The 17076-nt window shown below is 52.4% G+C and overlaps 3 protein-coding genes across 6 annotated transcripts; 2 read left to right on the top strand and 1 right to left on the bottom strand.

The window, feature by feature from the left end:
* Nucleotides 1-6: 6 nt before the first annotated feature.
* On the top strand, nucleotides 7-6039 carry SIMC1 (SUMO interacting motifs containing 1). 4 transcript variants are annotated; one of them, XM_057411916.1, is made up of 10 exons: nucleotides 7-155; nucleotides 682-1422; nucleotides 1665-1882; nucleotides 2432-2501; nucleotides 2911-3056; nucleotides 3523-3699; nucleotides 3998-4126; nucleotides 5051-5207; nucleotides 5286-5370; nucleotides 5581-6039. In XM_057411916.1, the coding sequence occupies exons 1-10, from the start codon at nucleotides 45-47 to the stop codon at nucleotides 5799-5801; spliced, it is 2055 nt and encodes a 684-aa protein (XP_057267899.1). In that variant the 5' UTR covers nucleotides 7-44; the 3' UTR covers nucleotides 5802-6039. The 4 variants fall into 4 exon arrangements, with proteins under 4 accessions (XP_057267899.1, XP_057267898.1, XP_057267901.1 ...); XM_057411915.1 differs by having other exon boundaries at nucleotides 1662-1882; XM_057411917.1 differs by having other exon boundaries at nucleotides 19-155; nucleotides 685-1422; nucleotides 1662-1882.
* A 1556-nt stretch (nucleotides 6040-7595) lies between these two features.
* On the bottom strand, nucleotides 7596-14030 carry KIAA1191 (KIAA1191 ortholog). Its single transcript, XM_057411913.1, has 7 exons — nucleotides 13925-14030; nucleotides 13657-13847; nucleotides 12242-12368; nucleotides 10579-10703; nucleotides 9267-9373; nucleotides 8844-8980; nucleotides 7596-8390 (listed from the first exon to the last, which is right to left on the bottom strand). Exons 1-7 carry the CDS (start codon nucleotides 13950-13952, stop codon nucleotides 8182-8184), a joined length of 924 nt encoding a protein of 307 aa, XP_057267896.1. The 5' UTR covers nucleotides 13953-14030; the 3' UTR covers nucleotides 7596-8181.
* ARL10 (ADP ribosylation factor like GTPase 10) lies at nucleotides 14018-16565 on the top strand. Its single transcript, XM_057411939.1, has 5 exons — nucleotides 14018-14156; nucleotides 14711-14889; nucleotides 15434-15596; nucleotides 15750-15925; nucleotides 16330-16565. The coding sequence occupies exons 1-5, from the start codon at nucleotides 14018-14020 to the stop codon at nucleotides 16555-16557; spliced, it is 885 nt and encodes a 294-aa protein (XP_057267922.1). The 3' UTR covers nucleotides 16558-16565.
* Nucleotides 16566-17076: the final 511 nt, after the last annotated feature.

The following is a 17076-nucleotide window of genomic DNA, read 5'->3' as shown; positions in this document are numbered from 1 at the left end:
CCCTATGCCCGGCCGGAGCGCTGCCGCCGCCGCCCGCCGCGAAAATGACGGACAGCGTCGTCCTCATAAGCGACCAGGACTCGGAGGGCAGCCGCTCGCCGCCGCCCCGGCGCCGCCCTCGCCGCCCATCGCGGCCCGCGCTGCCGTCCCCCGCGGTGAGTCCGCGGCTGCCGGGGCGGTGCCTCCCGCTGCTTTCCCTCACAAAGATGGCGGCGCTTCCGCCGCGGCCGGAGGCGCAGGCCGGGTACGGGAGCCGCGCGGGGACATGAAACCCCACGGACCGCAAGCCCGGCCGGGCCCCCTCAGCGCCGTCCGTCGCAGGACAGCCAGGCCGCATCCCTCAGGCATCCTCAACCTCCCCAGGAGAGATCGGGTCCCCTCGGCCGCCTCCCGCCAGCCCAAGCCTGGTCCCCAAGTGTGTCCCCGCGGGGTCCCAGGCCCCTTGGCCGTGTGGCCCCAGAAGGACCCCGGTCCCCCGCCTTGGTCCCCGCAGCTGCACCTCAGGGAGGGCCCCATCCCCTCAGCCAGGCAGCGGGGTCTTTGCCTCTGGTTTCTCTTTCTGGGCTGCTGCCACCGAGACCCTCTCGCCCCTTGAGCTAGAGTGACAGTGCCACAGTGCAGAGGTCCTTGGCAGGGGAGGGCCGAGGCACAATGACAGCGCTGTCTCCTCTATCCCCACAGGAGATCATCGATCTGACCTGCGAGGACATGAGCACAGACCTGGCACCATGGACGAGCCTCACCATCATCGACCTGACAGAGGACACGTGCAGCCCTCCCCCCAGCACCAGCCAGGCTGACCAGGACCGTGGGCAGGCACCTGCTTCCCCGGCAGCACACACGTTCCACCCCTGGCTCTTCTCCACCCTGAAGCAAGAAACAGAGGCAGGGTCGAGCCGTGCAGCGCCCTGTCCCAGCGCTCCCATGGAGCCCAGTGCCACCACAGACACAGCAGAAGCTACAGACTGTAGCTGCATCTCTCCCACCCCCAGCTGCTGCAGCTCCTCCAGCAGCCCAGCGCAGAACTGCAGCACTACCACTTACAACAGTGACTTGGGCTCCCTGGCCAGCATGCAGCTGGACTCAGATCTGCTGTCCTTGTCCCCCTCCAGCCTGGACAGCAGCAGTAGCTGGAGAGCCAGTGGCCCAGAGGAAGAGACTCCCCATCTCTGCCAGCAAAGGGAGCTTCCCCCAAGGCTGAGCCCTGTCTCAGCCATCCCCACAACCCCAGGGAAGGCCCAAGGGCCTTTGCTGGAAGCAAGTGATTTACAGCCACACAAAGCAATCCCACAAATTACCCCAGCCCCAGCCCGGACCAAGGCTGAAAACAAGGTCTGGCTGAACAAATTGCATTATTTCAGGAGAAGCGGAGTCCAGCACCTCTTCCTCCAAGGCGTAACACCCAACAGGGAAACACAGCAGGTAAATGATGTTCAGAGTAGCTGCTACCAAGCCCAGTTGGAGCCTGCTTAGAGCAGCCCTGGTGATAGAGGATGGAGCAGGGGCAGCCCCAGCTCTGCTTCTCCTCTTGGGAGAAGCTTTGCCAGGCACCTGGGATCTCTGGTTGTTACCGTTCCCTTCGTGGCTGGCCCCAGGTCACAGCTCGGTTCCCCTGTGTGAGGGGGAGCTGGCTTTCACCCATTGCCTTGCCTTGTACACAGCAGAAACCTGAGCTCATGCCCAGCGGAAAGCTGAGCATGGTCCACAACACCATGGAGGAGAACTTCGTGGAGGCCACCTTGCATTTCCTGAACGAGTTCATCTCCTACCAGCACTGTCCCCCAAAAGAAATCATCTCCTACTTGATCAGACAGATACTGTTGAACAACCACAGAGGAGAGATCCTGAAGGACACCTACATGCTGCTGCTGAAGATCCAAATGTACGTGTTCCCTTTGCCACAGTGCCCTTGGACTAGCTAGATTATTCTCTATGGTCCTCACACACAGAGCAGGGAGTGATTTTTCTATAACCCAGGATGATCTTGTTACAAGCACAGGCACATCCCTGGCTGTCCGAGGGTGGCTCAGGGACAACCTGTGACACCAGAGGATAGGAGCGTGCTTGCCTTGTTCCTGAAGTGCAGATCTCATTCTTCACTGATGTGACATGGCAGAAATGCCTTCCCTGAGCTGCAGCAGGGGACGTGGCTGGAGCGTTTCCCTCTGCTGTCCTCAGGGATCCCACATAGAAGCATAATGTTTTGTGAGGCCACAGGGCCATGAGTCCTGGGACTCCCCATGGAGTGCAGCCCCAGTCAGGTGCTTCCAGGAAGTGAACGTGGTCCGGGGAAGAGGTAGGGAGAGGACAAAGCTGGAGAGAAGGCAAGGCAGGCCCCTGAGGAAGCAGGGCTGGGAAGGGCCAGGGGCTGCTGTGCCTCCTGGCAGGAGGTTGGGCAGTTCAGCCCAAATGGACACTGCTGTGTTTGCAGGCTCCATCCAGCCAACGCCACCACAGTGGGATGGGACTGGACGCTGCTGAAGTACATCATGGAGGACAAGGTACTTGGCACCACGTGTCACATTGAGCAGGGATCATCCAGCATAGAGTGCCTGAGGGTAAGTATTGCCCCAGGGCTTCACACGGCAGTGTTCTGCTCCAGAATGGTTTGCAGCTGCTAAGGGCAGCGACTGCCAATTGGGTATCCCACATTTGTCTCATTTAGTGCTCCCCAACCTGCTGCACAGCTCTCATCTGCAGAAGCCACAGCAACAGATAAAGCCTCTGGGTCACAGCCTTAGTGCAATTGTAGAACAGGTCCAGCAAGGCCACTAGGGCATTTCCTGAGGCAGGCAGCCCCTCCTGGAGCTACTCCTCATCCACATGCATCAGCCCATTCCCAAGACAAATTCCCTGGTGCTTCTCACCCCGCAGCTCCACCAGGCTCATACTTTCTCCATCTGTCCTCAGGAGAAGCCCCATGGCCAGCTCCTCTTCCTGCAGTACGTGGTGCAGACCCTGGAGGACGACTTCCAGCAGAACCTGAGGTTGCGCCTGCTGCAGAAGTCGATTGCCAAGAAAGTGCTTTCGTGTGACATGTGCTTCAACAATGTCAAGTAAGGGACACCTCCTCCTCCCCATGCTCTAAAAAGATGCTAAGAGGCAGAGCTCAGAGAAAACCTCTTCAGGCTCCAGATCAGACCTTCCAGGAAGCCCAGGGAGTGTAGGGCCCAAACATAAAGAACAGGAGCAGGTTTACAAAAGCAAACCACCAGAGATGCTGCGAGGCATTTCCAGCTGCAATCTCACAGGCTTTTCCCAGGAATGGGCTCAGATTTGCATTGCTCAGGACAGAACTGAGACGGAGGCAGTCCTGTTGACAAGCACAGAAATCCACTGTTCAACAGAGCTACTCCCCAACCTGTCCAAGCATATTCTTCATCCTTGGGGTCTTTCCTCTGGATGAAGGACTCCATCATCCAGAGTCCTGGATGGATCTAGAGGTCCATCCAGGATGGATCTAGAGGTCAGAACACAACCAAACTGGGCCCATCCCCACTAAAGTTCCTGTTTCTGTTCCAGGGAGGTGGTTGAATGGTTGGTCGCAACAGTCACAGGAGTCTATTTGTCAGAGCCCCAGGAACAACCACAAGAAACTACATCTTCAGCAGAAGCAAGGGCCGAACACAGCTCATCTACAGCATGGCTGGCCAGCACTAACCAGGCAGAGGTGGCTCCACAAGCTTTCTTCATGCAGAAGTAAGCCCCAAATTCCTGACTCCCTGCTGGCATTACCATGGGGCCCAAGCCAGGGAGAAAACAGTCTCTCTCTGTCAGGGCAGGGAAGCCAAGCTGTACCTGGGACCAGTTTTGGTGGTTCTCCTTTGGGTAGACATAGACTGGGCAAGCAATAACTTCCTCATGTGGTTAGTAACTAGCTCAATAAGCATCCTCCTCCTGCATGTAGCATAAGGCTGGAGCTAGATGCCATCCCCACTGCTTTACTTTGCAAGCCAAGGGGTAGCATCTCCTAGTGTTAACTGCTTCTTTGATCCAGGGTGACCCTCCTGCTCCAGCGGATGTTGTCCATCGCAGTGGAAGTGGACAAATCTCCCAACTGCAGCTCCTGTAAGATTGCAGATGTGATATTCCCATTTATACTGAATATTCCCCTGAGGAGCCAAAGGTGAGACAAATGTTCACACAGGCAGATGCTGCCTTGCACAATAGGCTTATTCCTAATTTACTTCCAAGTCAGGATGCATAAAGTACCACAGTGTAAAGACAGGCTGATTTATGACTGAGCCAGCTAAAGCATGTATCTCCCATGGAGACACACCGCCACCAGCTGTACACATCTACCCAACTGGTGTGTTGCTGAGGACAGCTGATTCTCACTTGCTGAAGTTGCAGGACCTTAAAACTGTAAAGAGGGCCTGAAAAGCAGCACTTTGCATCAGCACAGCAAAGTACTGGCAGACACATTGCTGATTCCCAGAGGCAGCTGGGTAGCTCATCAGAAATAAAGAGTTCCTACAGCTTTGCCTTGGCATCCTTTTGATTGCTTCTCTAAGAAATGCAGTATCCGAAGGCAAAGCACAAGGGCCTGACAGGCTCTGTGTAGACATGAGACCACTAAACCCACAGACATTTCAAACCCATGCCTGAAACCCCCAGCAAGCAGAACTCTCTCAGAGTGCACAACAGGTCTAATCAAGCCAATCTGACTAACCAAGCTATCATTCCACCCAGGTCAGATGCCCTGGATCTGGCTGGCCACATCTCACTTGCTTGGCTGTGCTCCCTGCAAGTCAGCAGGAATGGGCAACTGCTGCACAGGCTGCTGGGCAGGGTGAAGTGAAGCAGCTAAGCTGCTTGACAGAGCATGCCAACCTGCAGTGGCCACAGGTCAGACCTAAGGACATAAACATAAGGCATAGCAAAGGTCTCTTATCACATCTGGTGGTTTTCCTTCCACTGCACCACTGCACAGCCCCTGCAGTCATCCCACATCTGCACTGGATCAGCACCAGTGTGACACCATGCTGGAGCAGTTGTCCCTGGTCAGGCTGTGCTGTCTCCCCTAAAGTGAATCCCTTTTGTTTTCCAGGGAAGCTTTCCTAAATACCATGGGGAGCCAACTCCTGCGTTGCAAACTGCTAGAGCTGTTGTTCCAACATAGCTGTGATGTACCTACAACCTTGCCTTTGTCCCTGGCCAAGATCCTTTATTTCCTTAGACACTCCTCTGTGCTGCTGCAATACCAGGTATTTAGTCTGACCTCTCCTTTCCCTTTTGTCCTAAGAAACCCTTTTCCAATAACCAAATATTGTCATCTGCCATAGGATGAAACAGCAACATGGCAAAAATGGGATGAGATGCTGGAGTACTTGAGTTTGCTGCTGCTGAGTTACCAAAATGTAATACTGGGTAAGCAGCCTGTTTTGGCATTAACAAGCATGATCTTACCAAGAGGCTGCAGTAGAACAACCAAAGTACCCTTTTTCTCCTCATTTCTTACCATTCTTGAACTCATGGTTACCGAGTATTAGAAAGATAATGTGCTTCCATTTCCCAGGACCCTAAACAGGTCAGGCAACCCATTGTGTTACCTCTCCCCACCAGCATTTCCTCTTGCAGAGCACTTGCGGAGCTCACTCACTGAACGCATGGATTTGATCATTCAGAAGGCCAAGCCCAAGCTCCAGGACAGCGACGACATTGGCCACCTGGACATCCATCTGAAGATAGAGGACTTCATCAGCCGAATGCAGCAGGTCCTGGGGGAGCCTTTTCCTCTGCAGATCATGGAGAAACTGAACTTGCTTCGGGAGTTGTTCCTCATTATCACTGCTACCTGATGGAGACATTCACTGCAGCAGGGGGGCACAAAGAACTTCACATTTCCTCTATAAAACCCCATCGAAACCCCCATCTCATGCTGCAGTGTTAAGTGTTGTACATCATGAGTTTGGTTATACATTTCTTTGGGAAAAAAACAAATGTCTGGTTTACATGGTCTCAGTTCCCTTGCAAATTTGCCTCATTCCACAGTTTTACCAAGCACTCTGTACACTTTAAAAAATAAATTATTTTTGTTATATGCTGAGACGTCTCTCTTGGTGCCAGCCCTGCTCAAAGGAAGCACAGACTTCTGTCAACCGTACCTTGGGATAGCATTAGACTAATGCAGGCACAACTGACAATAGTTTGCACAGCAAGCAAAATGCCAAAATACCATTCAATATTTAGGAAAATATGATATTTTAGAAAATACCAAGCATGGGGTGCAGCGAGGGCATTCCCAGGGGAGGGATCCCCAAGCCACAATGGTCAGACATTAGTAGAGGGACATTTCTGCTCCAAATCAACCTACGTGACTTTGCCCAAGGGAATCAGCATGTCAACAGGGAGGACTGGGGACTCTTCCAGAACACCAAAGTGTCTGCAGTGCAGGCAAGCATGCGTGTGATGAAGATGAATACTGAATTCAAATCCATTGCCATAAACTCAAATCACAGCTGAAGTCAGAGAGCAATTAGGCATTTCTATAGGCATTCAAAGGCCATTCAGAGGCAACAGAGGCTGGGAGTGGAACTCTGGTCGAGCTGCTGGACCTCCATTCACAGGGATTTTATTTTTCTTGTAACAAAAAAAATAAATCATACACATTAGAGACATGAATACAGACAACAAATAAATTAATGTCAAATGAGACTGATTGCCAAGGTGCAAATGAGCGGCCACAGTGACAACTGCTTGGCTGAGTGGGAGACTTAGAACACAACGCATCATCAGTAGCACTGCTGAAGCTGGAGAGGAACCAGAGCCACAAAACATGCTTCTTCAGAGCAGACAGCAGCCAAGCGAGCCATCCCTGCCTCACCCTCCAGGAGGAATGTTTGGTTTAAGGAGGCAGAATCCACAGAACTCAACAGTTACCAGCCGTTAAGTAACCTCTGTAAAATGTCCAGAATCTTCCAGTACCAGATGCAAGGCTGCTGCTGCCACCTCACCACTACAGAAAGCCTGCTGCTGGCTGAGGCAGCTCTGCAACATAATCGTGAGATCAAAAGGAGACCCATTTGCCACAGGACAGGTGAAGATTAGACCAACACTACCTCTAATGCTTAAGGAATTAGATGGCTGCCAGGAGTTCCTGCCACTTCTCAGGAAAGCAAGCACTGGCTGTTCCCAGTAACTGGTGCTGACTAGACCAAAATTTACATACAGCAGTACCACAGCAGGGAGGAATGTTTAGCCTTGATCTGCTCCCCCAGCCCTGCAAAATGTATTTAATGCTGATGAAGCAAAAAACCTAACTGAGAAGTGCCCCAGACCTACACAATTCAGATTAAGATGCTAGGGGGTAAAAAAACCACACAGCAAATAAATCAAGCAGCAGTCAGATTGCCAGAACATCTGCAGGTCTGTTGTCTAGGGCAGGACAGTGTTGTTTCACAGAAAGAAAAGAGGAAGATTACTCAGTTCAAGCCAAACCAGCTCTGGTCATTTCCACCTTTTTGGAAGAACATGAAGAGTTGGAAGAGAAGCGATTCTTCCTCGTTATTGCCAAGCCCCATTAGATTCTGCTCCCTATCTTTCCAGTAATTGCATCTCAGAATGGTCACTGTTCCTCTTTTCCTTACAAAAGGAAAAAAATACAATCCAAGGACAAGGAATTACAAGGTGTCAAACTGTAAGGTCACATTGGATAGTAAAGGGAGCACCACATCTAAAACTGACCCTCCACATTCCCAGAGCAACTTCCTCCTGGCAGTTAATGGTCCAGTTTTTAGTCTTTGATTGTTTCCATCGTTTTCTGCTGGTGTTCTGCACATGCCACATAGAACCACAGTCCTCCCAAGGGTACTTCAGCACTGAGCAGGACAAGACAATCAGACTACACGTAGCCAAGCCAGCCTGCTTGCACACTACATGCAGGACTGTCCCACAACACATGATTCCAGGTTCTAATGCAGTGTAGTGTACCAGGAAGCACAGCTAGTGCAGCCTAGCAGACCAAACTGGTGCAGCACAGCAAACAGGATGGTTTACATTGGTTTTGTACTAGTGCAGGGGTTTTTGCAAGACTGGCTTTAGGAGGACATTCACAACTGTGCCCTCTTTTGAGATGAAGAGCTGGAAGGGAGATTTTCCTATTTTACTGCAGCACAATGGGACAAGGAAGCAGAGCCTAAGCCACCCTGTAGGATGCTAAAGACACCAGAAGCATTCTTCCTAGAACCCAGTGGGAGCCAGCACATTCAGATCCCGAGGTTTGATATTATGGGACCGTGGAGATTGTTTCCTCCCTTCTGTGACTGAAGTGTCCATTTTGGGTGGCTTGAAGGTGACTGGATCCTCTGACATCCTAGTAGCCTGAGCACGCATCAGCTCCATTGGGGATGGCTTCTGGGCACCCTTATAGGACTGGATGGTAAATCCTCCTGATAAAGAAAATAAACCACAGCAAATAAGAGCTAGGAAAACCATCCAAGTCCTTTTTTCCAATGCTGCCAGGAGTGAACAGTGTCACTGGTGCTCAACACTGCAGAAACCCTATGCAAGACCCAGCAGCTTCAGGTCATCTAAAGCTTATCCCACATCAGTGGCTGACACTTCCAGTTCTGGTTCCACCAGAGAGAATAAAAAGCTGCCACCTTTACACCCTGCCCTTCCACTGCAGCTCAGTGCAAGTTATTTCTGCTTTCAGGTAAAACCTATACCAGGGACCTAGCTGCCTTATATGTAAGCACAGAAATGACATGAACAGCATATTCACAAAGTGGTCCTAGAAAGTAGCAAGACAAGCAGGATAAGGCTCCAGAAACGGACAGCAAGTTTGTTGTGTGACAGTCCTACCCCAGCTCTTGCAACACGGGAGATTTTAGAGGACATACCTGGATCATTGGTGGATTTCTGGATGGTTTTGGGTCCAAAAAAGCTCCATCTTTCAGATGGTAATTTGTCCCCACCAGTTTCCATGGTAAAGTCTAGACCAGTTAGAGAAGTAGAGGATCCCTGACTAAACCAACTCCTAGGGAAAAATCATTGATACGTATAAAACACAAGAATACTTCAAGTGGCCCCACTGTAGCAGGAACTGTACATGCAGTTATCAAGTTGCAATTTAAACAATCTTAATAGCATTGCTACCACCCCAGAACGAAGATACACATGTGCAAGTTCAGCAAGCTTTCAGATCTATGAGGCTCTGAATTTCACCCTTTAGTCCCTCACTGGACAAGGTTACCTGTAGCAGCTCCCACCTCAGCAGCCTGCAGGAAACCAAAGGAGGCAGTGGTCTGCCAGGAAGAGAGTACCTGTTTTTATGCCTGGGAGAAGACTGGGGAGTGCTGCTCGGAGTAGACTGAGCAGAAGAACTCTGCTTGTCATCTTTTGTCATCTCTCCATTCTGCATTTTCAGCTTCTGTTCAGAGAAATGCAGAAGGAACAGAGCTTAAATACAACACATAAGGAACAGCCAATTTTATTGTCAAACTGAGCAGCTGTTTGTATCACATGCTATTAAGGATTTGTCACTTCACCCAAAGCCACACCCAGTACTTGCAAACACACCTTAAGCTTCTTTTCACACAAGATCTAAGCATTTTGGAAGTCCACTATGCTCAAAACACATTCTCCAGGCTAGAGGAAGTAAAACAACACCTACAGCTCACTCCACTTCACAGGCAACAACAGTAATGTGCTGCTTCAATACCAGCACTAACAGGGAAGCTGCAGACATAGCAGACCTGGCTTTATCCCATCAGCTCAGCTCCCTGGTAGCAAGTCAAAATACCACAGCAATCATCTATCTCCTGGATTTTTCAGAGCAACAAAGCTTTCAGTCCCACAAGTTCTCTAATGGAGGCGAGACCAGACCTTGTACAGAACATAGGAGGTGTAGGAGCACCCCAAGAAGTAAACCCCATACAAGAGGATGGAAACACGGCTCTAGAGCACTGCAATTATTTTGACTGTGCTCTTCAAATGCAGTTAAACAGGAGCTAGGTTTATGCAAACCAGGATATTGCAAGTCCTACAGTACAAACTGAACTTTGAAGAAGTCACTTGAAGGGCATTTATAGTTCACCAACCACACGGGCACCTTCTCAGGATGTTTCCCATGCGTATCCAAGCCACACTAATGCAGTTCAACACTGTTACTGAAACTTTGACCTTGTGGGAGTACACTAGAACAGTTCACTATTAAACTCCAACTGCAAGATTATTGTGGGTAACTGAGCTCATTAGAAACATGTTCATTCAGGCCCTTTGTCTTTATTTGCAGTCGGAGACAAGCCACATTTCATTTGCTGACTTCCACCTCAGAAACACGGGGTTTACAAGTTCTCTTGGGACAAACAGTTCAACAGTCAACTGCGGGGCACCAAAGGCACAGCAAGAAACTAGATTCTGTGTAAGCATGTCCTCACTTGAAAGAGGACTGTGAAGCTATAAAGTCTAATGCTAACTTTAAAATAAAAGTGGGTAACCTTTTCTACACAATCAGGTAAAAGCCTTCAGAGGAAGCAGTTTAAGGAGAGCAACATACTCCAACAGTTCCACCACCAAGCATGTGTTAAGGTAGTACACAACCCACAGAAAAAGCCAATGCAAAACAAGCCTTACGTGGACTGCCTCAGCCACTCGATGATACTTGGTCTCCTCAGTAGTGAGGCCTTTGTGAGGGGTGTAGCCAGCTTCCCTCAGCCCTGCCTGCTGCTCAAAGCGCTGGATGCTCTCCTGAGTCTGCTCTGGAACAGACAAAAGCACATATTCAAACACAAAGGCCACAACAAACAGTTCTAACAAACAAAGGCAACTGCAGCAACCAAACGCAAGACTTTTTTTCACCATTTGTACCTACACATTGTGATGAGTTGATAGAGGCAGCAAGATGAAACTTGTGAGATTCTGACTTGAAAACTATCCTGAGTCATAAGGCTAAGTCAGATGAACAGTGATTTGTCCCAGATCACCAGCTGTATTACAAATGCAACACCCGCAATCATATCTATCTTGCCTATCAGCGGCATCACTCCCAATCACAACTTCCTAAATCTAGGAGACCCCAATACACTGGTCATTTTAAGTGGCCCTTTAGATTCAAGGGAGTTTTTTGGACAAAAAAGATTAAGTCTTCTGAAAGTCTGCCCACATGATCTAACTGATAATCACAGCCCTGCAGAACAGCTGGGAAGGATTCCCAGGGGTTCTAGATCAGGTAAAATAAACTATTTCAGCCAAATACAGAGCCAGCATCCAATACAGTGACATCAACTAAGAAAAAAGTCAAAAGGAATTCAAGCACAAAGATTATTGGAGAAGCCCAGTATCTCCTTTAAAACAGGCAACACTTCACATGTTATTGCTAGTTATTTACAAGAACAGTGCACTGCATATGAGGAATGCAGAGGACTTTACTTCCAATTTGTGATTGAAGTTAGCACCTAGAAGGTGTAGGCTGGGCCTTCTGACTTATCACTACAAAAGAACATTTTTAGGCCATTATTGTTTTAGCCAGATTAGCATTTTAGCAGTAGACTAGAACAGAAGCTGCTTTCCAGGAGGAAGTCTATATTCCTGGGTGTTATTTTCTGATCCATGGGTTATTTTTGAGCCAAGACTTAAAGAAGTGCAGATGTACAGCTATTCCAAAATGCTGATCTGAAAAACCTAGAAGTCCTTGGAAGCACTGCTTGGAAGAAAAGATGAAGCTGAGATCCCAGCTGCTAGAAGAAGAGGCATTAGTGACAGATTAACTCTTGAATAATTCCTCTTGTTGCAAACTGACCCAATTTCATTTTAAAGCATCTTTATTTATGAGTTTGGGGGCTTTTTAAAGCAAGACAGCAGCTGCTGCTATTAACTACCAGAAATGCCAGCAAGTGCCTCATTAGCACAGCATGTCAGCTCTCCACACCACTGTGGTTAATTTTAAAGCTCTACCTGTCATCCAAAAATAGCAAGTTAACAAGCAAACAGCAAGTAGCAGCAGCAGCCACCTCAGCAACAAGATGGCATAGACTGCAGTGTCCTATCAGCAAATAGCATACCCTGCACCCCTCCCTTATCATCCACCTCCACCACCTGGAAACAGAGGCAGTAAAAGTGTGGCTTATTCCCTAGTTCCTTCTAGAAGCACCCTCCAAAAACCCTCATACAGCTCAAGCACAGAGTCAGTCTGAACCCACCAGCTGTCCAGGAACTCTGGTAGTTACCTTGAGGCACTACCAAGACAAAGCATGCTCAAGTGCCCATTAGCCACCACATTAGAGGTGAGAGTTCTTACTTGTAATGAGAGAGTTCATGATGATGTGAGTGGCCTTGGCCTTCACCACAGGTACCTTGTTCACACTTTCTGTAGACAATGATGGAGTTATGATGGATGCATTCATGTTAGCATCCCCCTCCTCGATCTGTGGGGAAGCAGCAGGGCACAGTTTAAGATGAGAAAGTATCTCAGCACCTTGCCAGAACACATTTCTAACTACTGAAATGAAACACAAGGCCAAGCTGCTCTAGCAGCTAGCCTTCATCCCTTGGAATAAACCCATACACTGTTCTCACTACAGCTAGGAAATGTTTAGAGCTTGAACCTTACAATTCTTAGCAATGAACAAGAACTTGCATCCAGTATTTGGAAACATGCAGGGCTCAGAGCCAAAAAGTTGTTAGTCTACGCACAAAAGGTCAACAGGAAAAGAAACCAGAACATATCTACTTCCATTCCCATAACTGAAAACTGGACTTCAAGGTCCACTGGGCAAGAGCACCCTTCCAGAGACAGCTCAGAAACAAGCTATTTACAGAACAGCAGGCACACAGATTAGAGGCTGGTGTTTAGACCTCGCTTCCCACCTCACTCCTTGTATCAGTTCCCTGTTCAGTGTATCCAGCAGTCATAGCCCTACCACTGACCACAAGACCCAGGCAACAATGACCAGACAATGAATGCTACAAGAAATCCTGTGAAACACAGAAATCCTCCTCTTAGTACAGGAGTCACCACTCCCAAACTTGACAATTTGCTTTCTGCGCCAAACCACAACTTCAGGTTTCCCTCCATTAGATATTTTTTGCTGTTTTTTTTCAAAGGAGGTGAAAATCCGAGGTTAAGCTCTAAGGGATACAGTTACTTGCTTCCATTCAACCACAGTCAGTGCCACTTCAAACTGGGAAAGCGGCCTCTAAATTTAAAAGAGCTGGTCCTGTACTCAAAGCCCTCCCACAGTCATTTCATGCAACAGTTTGGGCTGGAAGGCACCTTCAACAACTGTCTGGTTTAGCCCCCACTGCAGGCTGGGACATCTCCCACTAGAGCAGGTTGCTCAAAGCAAAGCCCCACCTCACTTTTAACACTTCTAGGGATGGGGCATCCACAACTTCTCTGTACAGTCTGTCCAGTGCCTCGCCACCCTCTGCATAAAGAATTTACAGCCAGCCCAGATCTACCCCTTCGCCCTGGTTTCAGCTCACAGCTTTAAACCTATAAACACCTCCCATAGCGAGGGGACTCCCCAGACAGGCCCATCCCAACCATACCGCAATGCTACCACAAGAGAGACAGGCCGCAAAGCCGGGCTCTTGTCCCCAGCGCCTCCGGGGCTCTGCTGCGAATGGCGGGGGCAGCTCCCCCAGGGCGGTGCCGCGCCACCGGCAGCGGGACGGCTGCCAAGGCCACCGCAGCAACCTCCCGTCCTGTACCTTCGAGAGCTCCTGGTACTTGCGCTCGGGGATGACCGGCTGCTTCCAGAGGACGCTGGCGCACAGGTCGGCGGGCGGCGGAGTCATGGGCGCCGTGTCCTCCAAGCCCTCGTCGTAGCTGAAGGCCCGCCGCGGCACGCCGACAGGCAGCGATATCTTGCCCGGGCGGGGGCCGCCGCCCTGCTCCAGCGCTGCGGACAGAGAGGGCAGCGCTCAGAGCCGCAGCGGCCTGCCCGGGCCGGTGGGGAGCGCTGAGGGCTCGGCTTACCGGGAGCGTCCGGCTGCCGCGCACTCATGACGGCGGCTCGGCTTAGGCTAGCGAGGCTCGGAGGGGTGTGGTGGGGCTGAGCCCGGCGGCGCCATGGCGGGGAAAGCACCGGTAGAACACCAGCGCTACAGCGGTACCACAGCGGCCCCGGAGCGCAGGGACCGCCCCCGCGGGAGGGAGCTTAGAGGGGCACAGATGTCGCGAGTCCTGAGCGCGGAGCACGCTGGGAGATGTAGTTCGGGATGAGCGGGGCGGGGCGGGGCTGCGCTGACGGGGCGGGGCCAAGGATTCCGCGCAGCCGGACCCTGCCCGGTTCCTGCCCGGTTCCTGCCCGTCACCGGCAGCCCTCGGCCCCCCCCTCCGGCGGGGTGCTCAGCCCGCCCCGGCCGCGGCAGCGCGGCTAAGGGCCACGGGAGCCGCTTAAGGAGGCTCCAGGGAAGGGCCAGCAGCCGTGGGACCTGGCCCGGCGCGGGAGTGCCTTGCGCCACCGGGGTGTATTGAGGACCTGCGAGTCCCGTGGGCAGTGGGTGCATGGCACCGGGCAGGTGTGAGGCCTGGGGGCAGCTCATATCAGAGGCCTGCCCCCCCCCGCCCATTATCCCTTCTCCCTGACATCCCTCCCACTATCCCCACCACACTTCCACCCATCCACCCACCCACCCATCCATCCATCCATCCCCCTGCCATCGCAGCGGCCCCTTTAAGCGCGGCGGTGACGTAAGAGGCGGGCACATCTGGCGGGGGTCACACCGCCGCGGCCGCGCGCTGCAGGTGCCTCATGACTCTCTCCGACTCTCTCCGGCGCCCTCCGGGCCCTGTCGCTGACCGTCGGGACCGCCGTGTTCGCCCTCGGTTCCCTCCTCTACATCGCCTGGAAGATCTACTTCTGCGACACCAACAGCGGCACCGACTGGGACGGATGGTGGGAGCAGGACCTGTGGGAGCAAGCCCCCTCCAAGGACGCCGTAAGGAGAGGACGGCCCCCCCCGGCCCACCGCGGGCGGGAAGGGCTCAGGGTCGGGATCTCCCGGGCATCCCCTACACCGGGATCACCTCACCGAGATCTCTCCGATGGGGCAGGGCACTGGGATCTCTCCTGGTTCCTCACTTCTCCCCCGGGACTGTGAAGCTGGGGAAGGGGCAGGGTCGGGGCTACCCCTGTGCTCCCCAGGCTGGGGAAGGTTCTGGATCGCCAGTAGAATCCACACAGGGCTTGGGAAGGGGGCGCAGGGACTGGATCCCTGCTGGGATATCACACTGGTATCCCCTGGAGCAGGTCAGACTGGATTCCCCAGGGTATTCTTGGGATACAGCCCATGGGATACGCTCCTGCAGCCCATCCTGCAAGGGGACGGTCCCCAGCTTGTACAGCCAGTGGAGCCCACCAGGATGGAGGGGACGGTGAGGACCCCTTGCTCTGGGCTCATCACTCAATCATCACATAACCATGCGGCTGTGGGTACTGGGACCTGCTCCCACCCACCCAACACGCTCCTGTACCCCCCTCAGCTGGACTGGCAGAAAGTGCTGGTGCTGGGGCTGGATGGAGCAGGGAAGAGCAGCGTCCTGCACTACATCTGCAACCAGACGGCCAGGAAGCACTTCACACCCACCCAGGGCTTCAACTGCACTCAGCTTTCTATTGAGGGGCTGGAGATGGAGCTGCTGGAGGGTAAGGCTGGCCTGGCCCTGCATGGCCTGGAGCATTCCCCCCACCTGGAGCATCCCCCCCTGCCGACACCAGGCTGGGGGTAAAGAGCATCTGGGGTGATGGGAGGTCTGATTGATCCCCACACTGGTGCCTGATCCTCTCCATCTCCCGCAGTGGGTGGCAGCCAGAACCTGCGAGCCTACTGGCCCCACTACGTGAGCCATGCCCACGTGCTGGTGTTCGTGGTGGACTCGGTGGACAGGTTGCGCCTGGTGACGGCACGCCAGGAGCTGCACACACTGCTGGCCATAGAGCCCCAGCTGCCCCTGGTGGTGCTGGCAAATAAACAGGTTGGTATCTGTCTATCTCCACAGGTGCCTCTGGGCATGTTTCCAGTGAAATCCTTCCCCAGGGCCCTGAAGGGAAATCCTGATGCCCCAAATCCACCAACTCTTGCAAAATCCAATCTTGGGACAGTCTCCTCCAGTTTTCATTGGGAGGCATGGCTGCTGTTGCCAGCGCCTGGCTAATGAGTTTCAGGAGAACACCTAGGCAGCACATGCCAAATCCTGGATGGGAAATACATTTCAAGGCAGTTGACCAAGCGCATGCCTCATGCTGCTCCCCATTAGCTTGTGCCAAAGCAACTCCAGTGCAAGAAACAGCCCTGCCTGCACGCTATTCCTGCCAGGACCAGGCTGCTGCCAGCTCCAGGCACTGCTCCCCTCCTGAGCAGCCTCTTCTTTCCTCACAGGACAAGAGCGATGCCTTGAGCACGGCAGAGCTGTGGTCGGAGCTGGCCCTGCACACGCTCAGTGAGCATCGGGAGGTCTTCCTGCTGCCCACCAGTGCGACGTGGGACAGCCTGAACACTGCCAACAGCATCCTCCATGTGAAGAGCCTGCTGGTGACATTGCTCTCCCAGACCTTGAGCACTCTGCCACAGGGGGAGGGCAGCCAACCCCTCCCAGTTCAAGGATGAAATCACCCTTGGGATGCTCCTGGTGAGCAGGAACATGCAGCACAGGGCAGCACCCCACACCTTCACAGTAGCCCTGCAGGATATTAAATGAACGGGGCTGGAGAGGGAGTCCTGCCAGTGCTGAGCACAGCTTTCAATTCCCCCAACTATGTACTTAAAGCCCTGTTGAGGAGAGATGAGGGCAAAGATGTGCTGTTTGGTAGTTGCTGCGCCCAGCAGGCATTTGCCCAGCTGCCTGATCTCCCTCCAGTTCAGCTTCACCAGGTCACAGGGGATGAAGGAAGCCCTGCCTGCAGGCAGGAAGCTGCTGGGTCAGGCCACAGGGTGCTGGGTCCTGAAAACCCAATCATGAAAGCTGGGGAGCACCTTGGGAGAAGGGAGTACACTCAGCTGATCTCTGCTGTTAAAACTGTCACTCCTTCCTTTTGTCAATAAAAGAGGTTGACCACTCTGCACTGCCCTCCAGCTCCTTGGCAGAGAAGGGCTCTCCCAGCCTGCAGGCAGGAAGGTCACTCAGAG

The sequence above is a fragment of the Pezoporus wallicus genome, unplaced genomic scaffold, assembly GCF_028554395.1.
Source record: "Pezoporus wallicus isolate ANWC-B61680 ecotype Strahan unplaced genomic scaffold, APGP_CSIRO_Pwel_v1 contig_6354, whole genome shotgun sequence".
Taxonomy (NCBI): domain Eukaryota; kingdom Metazoa; phylum Chordata; class Aves; order Psittaciformes; family Psittacidae; genus Pezoporus; species Pezoporus wallicus.
This window is presented reverse-complemented; position numbering and strand designations above follow the sequence as displayed.